Here is a 9,857-nt window from a genome sequence, read left to right as displayed (position 1 = left end):
CCTCTCTGCAAAATCACTCTCTTGTCAGTAACTTTTTGATGTACTGTTCATCTCCACAGCAAGTTGCTGATCCAAGCTTGCATTAAGATAAAGTGCTAGTGACTTGCCTTTCATTTACATTTGTTCCTTGTTTACAGTTGCTTCCCTTGCAGAGTTTAGGAAGGGGAGACTGATCCCTTTTCCCTCAGGCTGGCATAACAAACATTTGCCCAGTCACCTGTTACCTGTGGGAAAGTCCTTTGTAACCTTAATCTCAGCAGGCATCTCTTCTCTGTGCAATATTTGAACAGTGACTGTGCAGCACTACTGTTTTATTTACCATTATCTCAAAAGCAAGGCTGAGGGTTGTGTTTAGAGCTGCTGATCCCACTCATTAAATCTCCTTTGGGATCCTGAGTACCTGCTGGATTAATGTGCTTCCTCCATCTCATCTCCTGGAGCTGATGTTTCCTTTACACCCTGGGTGTGTCCTGGAAGAGTCGAGTGCCACAAGTGAAGTGTCTTCCAGCCAGCACTGCAAGGCTGATTCCAGGCTCCTGGCTGTGACAGGATGGAGGTGAGTGTGTTAATGACAGCACAGAGTGAAGCAGTTGGGACCTTGTTAAAACACAACGTGACAAATGGGTGTGAAGGAGTGCACAGGTGAGGTTTTTCAAGACAGAAGACAAAACCTAGCTGCTGTGTTAAGGCAGTTTCTGTTCCTGTGGAGTAGCAGCTCAGCACAAGGAGGTCTCCTTTGGTGTGTTGTCCAGTTCATTACACCCAGTTCTCTTGTGTCTCTGGGTTTAGTAGTGCAACTAAGTCTTTAGGGTAAAGGGGCTTGTTTGAAGAAACCATACCCAACTGGCACCTTGGAACATGCAGACTTTCCTCTTGCAATCTCTTCTGTCACTCTTGTTAAATAAATAAAATTGCAATGGGATTAAGGATTCTCATTAAATGAAGAGATGTGCTGTGCCTACCCCTGCAACTGCTTGAGTCACTTTCCTCAGCAAACGTAGCAGAAGGCACCTTTCTTCATCTCCTTACTGCATCTTCATGGGGTAACTTAAGGCCCGTGCCTTAGCATTGCATCCATCCATCCATCCATCCATCCATCCTCGCTGGGGTAGAGTCCCACACAACTGCTGGGCATGTGGCTTGAGGAGAGTTGGTGGGGTCTGGCAAATGACAACTGGCAGCAGAAGGAAGGTCCCTGAGGACCGAGATGTTCACGTGGCTCTCCTGTGACAGAGCATCGTTCTCGGTGCTCACCGGTGTCACGGGTGTCACTGTGTCACGGGTGTCACGGTGTCACTGGCAGCCACGCCTCATTTTGCAGGAATCCAAGGCTGGGGTGATCAGGAATCCAAGGCTGGGGTGATGCATGTGGGTGTGACTGAGTCCTGGCAGCAGGAGATGCTGAGCAGTGTCCCTGCCCTGTCCAGAGTCACAGTAGAGGCAGGATGGGAGGATGAGGGCTGAGAGCGTGTGGCACTGCACTGCAGCCCTTCCCTTGCTTGCACAAGTGGCTACAGGCAGATACTCAACAGCTGAGCATTGCCTTGAAAGGAGAGGCCAAGGTTCAGTTTCCTTCCCTGCCTGTGAGGCTCCTGGTGCCTTTCCCCAAAAGCATCAAGCTGTATTGGTGGGACTTTGCCCAAGTATTTCCTGGAGGAAGCTCTGCAATCCAGGGTTCATTGCTTTCATGTAGATGGGTTTTACCACTCAGCTCTTGACTATCACTGCCAATCTCAGAGCACTCTGCTCCTTGCAGCCCAGAGCTGCCTTAGTGCAAGATGATTTCATACCAGTGTGGTGGTTTCAAGGAAATACAGGAATGTAACAAGGAAATACAGGAATGCTCAAATCTCCATAGGCGGAAAGAATATTTGTACTGAGGTATTATGGATGTTCTATCCCACAGGGAAGCTGAATAACACTAAAACCCAAGCCACCAGCCTCTTACCTGCTGCTCAGAAGGTGTTTGGTACCTGTTCTAGCAGAAAGCTTGTTCCTGTGAGTAGTGAGCAGAGAGCAGCTCCCTGTGGGATGGTGTGTTAGCACCGAACTTGCTGAGCAGGGCAGAGCTGAAGGTGCAGCCAGCTCTGTCTGCTGTGGGACAGTGTAGGTGGTGGCCTGTTGAAAGCAGCAGGAAACAAACTGGGGCCTGCCTGTGGGCATCATGAGCTGGGAGAATGTGTGAAAATTGCATGACAGCAGCAGGACATCTCTGAACTGAGCCAGGTGCTCCTCACTGGCTTATGATGGTAGAGCTGTGAAGTGCCCATCCAGTGCAGAGGGCAGGTCCCCACTTGAGTATTGCAGGATTTCCAGCACTGCTGTGTGCAAACACCAGAAAAGCCACGTTCCTTCTTGTTGATCAAGTCGTGCAAAGCAGCTCTGGTTATCTTTGATCAAAAGGAGCTTTCTGGAGCTGCTCACCAAAGGGCTGAGTAGCAACTGACCCACAGGCAGGGACAAATACTCCTTTCTGTCAGGCCATAGCCAGTGTTACTGCATAGGGCAGAGTAACCTGCAGGCTTTCCAGAGCTTTGTAGACACCCTGATAGCCTTTGGCTTCAGTGAAGGCAGATGCCAGTGTGCTTTCTGAGGATGGAGTCTGCCAACCCAGTGTCAAAGACTGACTGACATCGTTGGGAGTAGGCTTTCAGTGAATTATTAGTTAGGCTTTTGGGGGCCTATCCAGTTAAAACGACAGTTTTCTTACTCTGGGAGATGTGTATGGCTTTGGGGAAAGGTGTGTGACTTGCTGAAGCTCTCAAACTACTTTTGGCCATTGGAGAAACAGCAGGTGCCCCAGGACTGAACATGCACAACTTTTATCCAGGCTGTAATCTGTTGTAGATGGTCAGTCTCCTGGGGAGAAATCTGTGTAGCTACAGCCTGCAACTCTTACCTCTGTAACAGGAGGGAGCTGGAGAGGACAGTGTGACACCACCTATCTGTCCCCTGCCCTGAGCTCGAGGAGCCTGGATCCCAGCAAGGGTGAAGGGCCACGCAGAGCTCCAGGGGAGATGGTGCCCAGGCAGGAGCTGCAGTGAGGGCTCAGCTTCCACCACGGAGAAAGCTACATTTGTCAAAACATGGTATTGCTGGGGCCAGAGTGACTCCAGTCTCAGTGGGATGGATGAAGGATGTCACAGCTGCCAGGGTGATACAAATGACTCCCTTCTGTCCTCTTGCATTCAGCTCTCTTCTTCCCCTTCTGCTCCTGTGACAGAAGTTCTCAATCCCCTGCACTGCTCTGTCTTGGGGCTGCTTATTTCCTTCTCCAGCATAAGAATGCTTTTAAGACAATCAGAGAATTCTTCACAGCAGAAACTGGACTGTGTCAAAGCTCCTAAAATATACCCTGAAGTTTATCACTTCACGTATAGAATAAGAAAAGTTTCTTTCTACTAGAATCACACTGTCAGTCTGCAAATCTCCAATTCATGTAAACATTTGGTTCAGACCAGGTGCGGTGTAAATAGTGCAGAGTCTCAAGGGTTAACTCCTTTGCCCCCTTCTTTTTTACTCAGTGGATCAGACTTGGGTCCATCAGCAAGCTGGCAGCTGCCCCACTCCCCATCTTGAAGCAGGAATTGTTGGAGAGTTTTCTCTTTTTCCAATTAATTTTTCTTGAAAAAGGAGAAGAGACGGTTTCCTTCGGCCCCGGGCTCGTCCCCCTGCTGCTCCGGCCTGGGCGCGGGGGAGGGCCTGGCACTCCGCTTGGTGCCACTGGAGAAGGAATAAGCAAGCTGGCTCCATTCCTTCGGGTGTTTGTCCATCAGCTGCTGGTCAATGACCCTGTGCATGTCATCCTGCAGCAGAGGGAGAGGACAGGGCCGTTAGCGGCAGCTGATGCCCAACGGGAGCTCGCGGGGGTGGATGCAATGGGCATGGAATGTGCGGTGATGAGATGGAGCAGGGATCAGGGAGCGGGGTCTGCGTCCCCACCCCACAGCAGGCTCAGCTCTGCCCGCTGCCCTGGGGCTTTTCAGGGAGTCAGGAAGATCAATCACAGGGTTCTGAGGGATGAATTGCTCAGGTGGTCTCGCACAGGAGCTCTGTGCCTGCCTGGGACTCTGTGCCACCCCTAAGCTGTGTTTCTCTGCTGTCTGCAGCCTGCAGATGTCCCCTTTGGGGAGAAATAAATAAGAACAAATGCAGCTGAAAGCAGAGGCCAGAAGAAGGATGGAGGTCTGTGCTGAGCAGGTCTGTGTGCACAGCAAGTGGACAGGCAGGGGTGGCAGAGCTGCTGCATGGCCACTGCCACTGGGGCTTCTGTGGGGAAGGTGCCGAGGAGCTGGGGCAGGTGTGGGCCCACCAGATCCCTCCTGGCCTTTGCACCAGACCCACCAAACAGAACTGAGCTTGTCCCTTAGACCCCCTCCTTCCCTAGAGCCAGCATAGCAGTGGGAACTCCGACTGGCAGCTCAACATGCACTGTGGCTTTTCAGATGTACCAGGAATGCTCTGATTTCGTCCATGTTTGCACCACAGTGAAGCTGCTTTATACAAAACAATTACCCAGTTCTGCTGCCACTAATGATGTGCTAACATGTTCCTTGAAAACCTGCCTATAAATGTTATAGATTTTAAACTTTCAGATCCATTGCTTCTCTTATAATTGCATATTTAAGCTACAGCTTAGTGAAAATGTGTGTACACAAACTAGTCCCACAGGAGGAATCAACTACTCCCCAGCAGTTTGGTCCCTGACTAGGGCTGAGGACACTGTCTGGTGAGAACAAAGGTACTCAGGATGGGCTGGAGTGGTGGGAGTGGTGTTTATTCAGCACCTGGTGAGGGGCAGCCTGCCAGGGCAACCCCAGGACTGAAGGGAAGGTGCTGCCATTGCCCAGCAGGTGCCCCTGCTGCTCTGGATTGGAATCAATCAGCCAGCTGGGACTGGAAACTTAATAATGGCTAATCTCTTGTTGCAGCATTTTCTGCAGGGAAAAGGATTGATAGCCATGACCTGGACCTGAATTTGGTATGGGGGCTTCCCCTGTGGGAGCAGGAGGGTGCAGAGCTACACAGACTGGGGAAGCCTTGGGTCTTTTTAGAGCAGGGCTGGAGAGAGGAAAGGCAGAGGGAGAGTTGAAGAGGTTGAGGTGAACATCAGTATGAAGTATCAGTGAGACAGGTTTTCAGAGCTGAAGCTGCCATGTGAAAATGTACAGCACTTGGATTTTGAAGGCACCTCTTCTGCTAAATGAAGTAGGTAGCCAGGCTCCTGCATGGCAGATCTGTGTCCTTGACTGACCATACAACAAGGGATGAGAATGACTTCTGTGTATATTTTATATATATATATCTCCACACAAAAAATATCATATATATATATATAAATACAATATGCACTATTGAGAGTGCACTGCATTGGGTCCCTGTCTGTCAGATGTGTGAGTCAGAGAGCAAAGCACTTGGATGGGGAGGATTTTTTGCTTGAATTCCATTTTACAGCCTGTATGATTATGTCCTTAGAGAACACTGTCATCTTGTTGACAGCCCTTGGTGAAATGCAGACTAGAAGTGTGCAAAAGCAAAATGTTAGCAGATTAAAGCATCCAATTATGCCCAGCTAAAGCAGAGACTTTTATCCTATTTTATCAGAAACTTTTCTGCTAACTCCTTTGCAAAATAGTCCCCAAAATACAAAATCACCCCACTTGTTTTGTGCCTCTGTGGCTGAGCTGCTGTTGAGGGAACATGAGGTGGCTGGAAACTACTTTGCTGCTGTGTAGTAACACCTCAGGTCAGTATGTTGGAAACAACTTCCTGCCATGAAGTGGGCCTGAGCCTCAGCTCAGAGAGCTGATGGGAGCAGGTCTGAGGTTGCTGTGCTACTGCAACAGAACCTGTTCTTAACCCCTAAGCTGGGTTTATTCTAGCACTAAGTAGGCCTAACTTTACAGCACCCATCCAGACTGCCAGACTGAAGCTGGATCCAGACAGCTCCTATGCAGAGCAGTGTCACTTGGACAATGAGGCTGAGAAGTAAAATCCCAGTCTGTCTTTCAAGAACCTTTCCAGATACTAAATATGTGGATAGACAGGGTTAATAATATGTGCACCTCAGGCTGGCTTTGCCCGTGGTGCCCTGGTGAAGCCTCACCATGGGGTGCAGGATGCTGCCCCTGGCTGCTGCTGGGATGGGGGTGTGGGCAGAATATTGGTGGGTGATGAAGACCCCCACAGGCCCCTCTTGCCAGATGATGGTGAGGGCAGAGAAGGATGTGGGTGATGGTGGCAGCAGATGGAGAGGGGATGGAGGGTGTGGGGAGCTCACCTCAAAGGCAGGAGGGGTGTACGACTAAAGCTGTTGGTACAGGAACTGAGAAAGGCCACTAGATCAGAAACCAAAGGAGCCAGATAGTAAAAAGCCCTGAGGAAGCAAACTGTAAGCAGGAAAAAGAAAAGAAAGAAGAAAAGAAAAGGGAAAAAAAAAAGAGAGAGAGAAACGAAAACACAGTGGAGTTGAAACAGGAGTGAGGTTGTACGGGAAAGGTTTCTACTGGTCAGGCTGGTTTTTAGCAGAGCTGGGGGCTTGCATGGTCTGCAGTAAATCACTATAAATGCCACAGACCTTTGCTCTTGAGTCTGCTTTATTTTCTGTTGAAGTAGCCCTCCCTTCGTGCTGGTTTTGGGAGGAGGCAGCTTTGTCTGCTCACAAGGGTTTTCCCCACTGACCCCAAGCAGAGCATCTCCCGGGCAGCTGTGGAACTGCCATGACTTTGTTTTTTCAACTTGGTGAAGAACTGGAACTTTAGCTTCTCCTTCTTGATAGATCTTCAGAGTTTATACAAACAGTGCAGCAACAATCAGCACAACCTTGTTCTCCCACCTTTCTGCTCCATCATGGACATGCACAGGCATGCTGTGCCCACGTGTACCCAAGGTGTGCCTGCCTAGGGACACCTCCTGCACAGACCCCTCCCCACCCCGGGGCAGAGCAACATGCACATTTCCCATTCTGCCAGCAGGCACAGTCTGCTTCTTCATTTTAAATGAGTTTAGAGCTGTAGAATTAACTGCTCACAGCCAAAAGGGTTGGAGCAGGGAGGGGCAGCTCCCCCCAAACACCCAATCCATGGATGTGCAGGCGGAGAACAGGACACACCCACAGGGAGGGGGACAGTCCCCCTGGGGTCATGTGTCCTGCAGCCCCTGCCCTGCTGGGTGCTCACCTGCCAGGCCTCCAGCTGCTGTGAGAGGTTCACCTTCTGCTGGATGGCGTCCAGGAGCTGGCTGTTGAGGGACATCATGTCGATCTTGCACTTGGTCAGCTCCACCTCCACCGCGTTCTTCCTGCGGGGACAGAAATCCGCACATGGCACCTCTTTCTTTCTAAACAAAGAGTCAGGCATATCTAAACAAGTCCACAATTTATGCCTTTCACTGGCAAGTCCCCACATCCAAAGGTGTTCACTGTCCACCTCTGTTGTATTCTGAACAATCTATTAATCTGAAGAGTGGGACAGACCTTCTGACATCTTTACCTTAAAGCAGCAGATTTCTGATATGCACACTGTGAAGAATACAGAAAGAAAATCAGATACACTGCTGTGTAAGGTAACAGTGTGCCTGGATAATGTGCAAGATCTGCCAATAAAATGGCGATCTAGAACAAGGTAGAATCTATATTCAAATATTTTCTCTTTTTCTTCTGTTTACATCATGGTTTGACACTGGTGCAATACACTTTCGTGGGGGCACTGGCATTGGGCCAGTGTCAAACCATGACAGTTTACATGCATAGAAAACAAATGATATGTGCTAAAAATCAAATTACTCGTGTCTGATTACTCAATCAATAAATTGCAATATAAAACAAACATAAAAATCTCTTAAAGAGTACAATTCTGCTTTCACTTGGGACTTGACTGAAGGAAGGATCAAAGGAAGAAATGAAAGAAGAGAGCTTATTACAGCATATACTTTTTAAGAGTGACAGACTGTCAGAATTATTTGAATTGAATGTTAGGCTTTAAGGAAAGCTCCCAATTTCAGTGTTGTCCCAGCCCTTGAGAACACCTCTGCTGCATTTCTTCCCAGACATTTGGTAGACATTGAGTGTGTCATGCCATGGACAAGGTTACCCAAAGAGCCCCAGATGCTCAGTGGCTGAGATGTTCCAGCTGCTCTTTGCTTGTGGAAAGGAATGGTCCTTTAAGATGGAGCAATTTCCTAAGCTGCCCAAGCTGGGAAATGCTGCTCATCATGCTGGGAGCACACAGGTAAGCACAAAGCTTAAGTTTTCAATTAACTGCTGTGTGATAGGAAAGTGTAACATGACTTGCTGGGAACCATCTTTTCTTGCAAACATTTTCGAGAGAAATAATTGCATCTTATTACTGTAGCTCATTCCTTGTCTCATAATAGCTCCCTTGTGCTCCCCTGCAGAAGAGCAATTTGGGAATTTGTGTTTATATTCCAGGTACTGGAATATAAACACAAATATTCCAAGGTACAGGTTGCTTAACACTTCCAGGTGTTAGATTCCAGGTACTGGTTGCTTAACACTTCCTCTGAAAGGATCCTGTTTTCCTATTGCTTCCCATGTTGCCAAACTTCAGCTTCAAGCAAAAATTTTCCACACCAGATGTCTGCCTCAGGCAGTGATTTTATTTCTGTTCAGAGTTAGGGATTTTTGGGGGGATGGGTTAAACAAAAGCAACTTAACCCTTGGGGTGTGAGGTGGGAAGAAAATCACGAGTCTCCTCAGGCAGCAACCAGCCCACTCGGTCTGGGAGGGATGTTTTCACTTCAGTGACAAGATGCTCTCGTCTGCTTCCCCTTGCTGCCACTCTGCTCCTCAATCCCCCTCTCCCGTGCCCCATTCCCACGGCTCCTGCATTGCAGGACAGCCAGCCCCAGACATTGGTGCTTTGTCCAGCAGGGTCACAGTGAACTGGAGAAGCTGTGCCCTTCCACTGCAGGCTGTGGTTTGAGCACCTGAAGCAGCCTTTTGTTGCCACGCTTCCCGCTGCTGGTTGGGTGTTTCCAGGATTGATGGCAGCAGCAGTGTTGCCATAGCCACGGCAGAGCCAGCAGCCCACAGGCACCAGAACGTCACACGCCCGGCACAGCTGGGATGCTCCTCTCCTTGCCAACAGATGGAGGTGCTACAGAGGACAGCCATGGCAGTCTGGCAGCCAGCTAGCCCAGCAAGGGCAGCACGGCTGATTGAGCCACTCATAAAAAGGGATGGTGCAGGCTGATTTAGCTCCTGCACCCTCAGAGGTGCAACCCTCTCCTGCTCCTCCTCTCGTCCAGGGCTTTTCCCCTAAGACGCTGGAATGGTGGTGTCCTGGCCCACCTGCTTGTTGAAAGGATTATCAGATGAATCCTTTCTAGAGGGGTCTGTCCCTCTCCTCAGGGCATTTTGGCAAGCCCAAGGACAGAGCTGAGGAAGGAGAATTTGGGGTATGGGGGAGCAGAACTGCACAGATGTGTAAGGAGGATGGGCAAAATAAAGAGCCAAACCAGTGGGAGAATCCCAAAAGGAGAACCAGAGATTTACAGGACTGGAGATGCAAAAAAGACCATGGAACAGGAAAGGAGAGGGAGTGACCAGAGGAATGGCTTAGGGAAGAAGCCCAGGCAGGCTGTAATGGGGATGGCTAGGCAAGCAGGGCTGTTTCTCTGGAATAGCAAAGGAAGAAATATGTGACAAATAGGGCAGGCCCACTGTTTCCATTTGGCTCCCTGAAGTCCTCTCCTCCCTGCTGTGACTCACACCAGCACTACGGATGGCACAAACACAGCTCACAGAATGCTCCTGAATGCTCCCAGTCCAGCCAGGGGCAGCTCTGCCTTTAGCATCTCCTGCCCTGCTCCCAGGCTCCTGGCAGCACTTCCCAATG

At 49.6% G+C, this 9,857-nt stretch overlaps 1 protein-coding gene across 1 annotated transcript in view; it reads right to left on the bottom strand.

Moving 5' to 3' along the window:
- Nucleotides 1–3,275: 3,275 nt before the first annotated feature.
- Nucleotides 3,276–9,857, bottom strand: part of BICDL1 (BICD family like cargo adaptor 1) — a 45,191-nt gene continuing 38,609 nt past the window's right edge. Inside the window, exons 10-11 of the mRNA XM_041420479.1 lie at nt 7,179–7,299; nt 3,276–3,806 (exon numbers count right to left, since the gene is read on the bottom strand). Coding sequence (XP_041276413.1) covers nt 3,615–3,806; nt 7,179–7,299 — 313 coding nt within the window. The 3' untranslated portion in view covers nt 3,276–3,614. The remainder of the gene's footprint in view (nt 3,807–7,178; nt 7,300–9,857) is intronic.

This window comes from Onychostruthus taczanowskii, unplaced genomic scaffold (genome assembly GCF_017590055.1).
Source record: "Onychostruthus taczanowskii isolate IOZ18803 unplaced genomic scaffold, ASM1759005v1 scaffold64, whole genome shotgun sequence".
Lineage (NCBI taxonomy): Eukaryota > Metazoa > Chordata > Aves > Passeriformes > Passeridae > Onychostruthus > Onychostruthus taczanowskii.
This window is presented reverse-complemented; position numbering and strand designations above follow the sequence as displayed.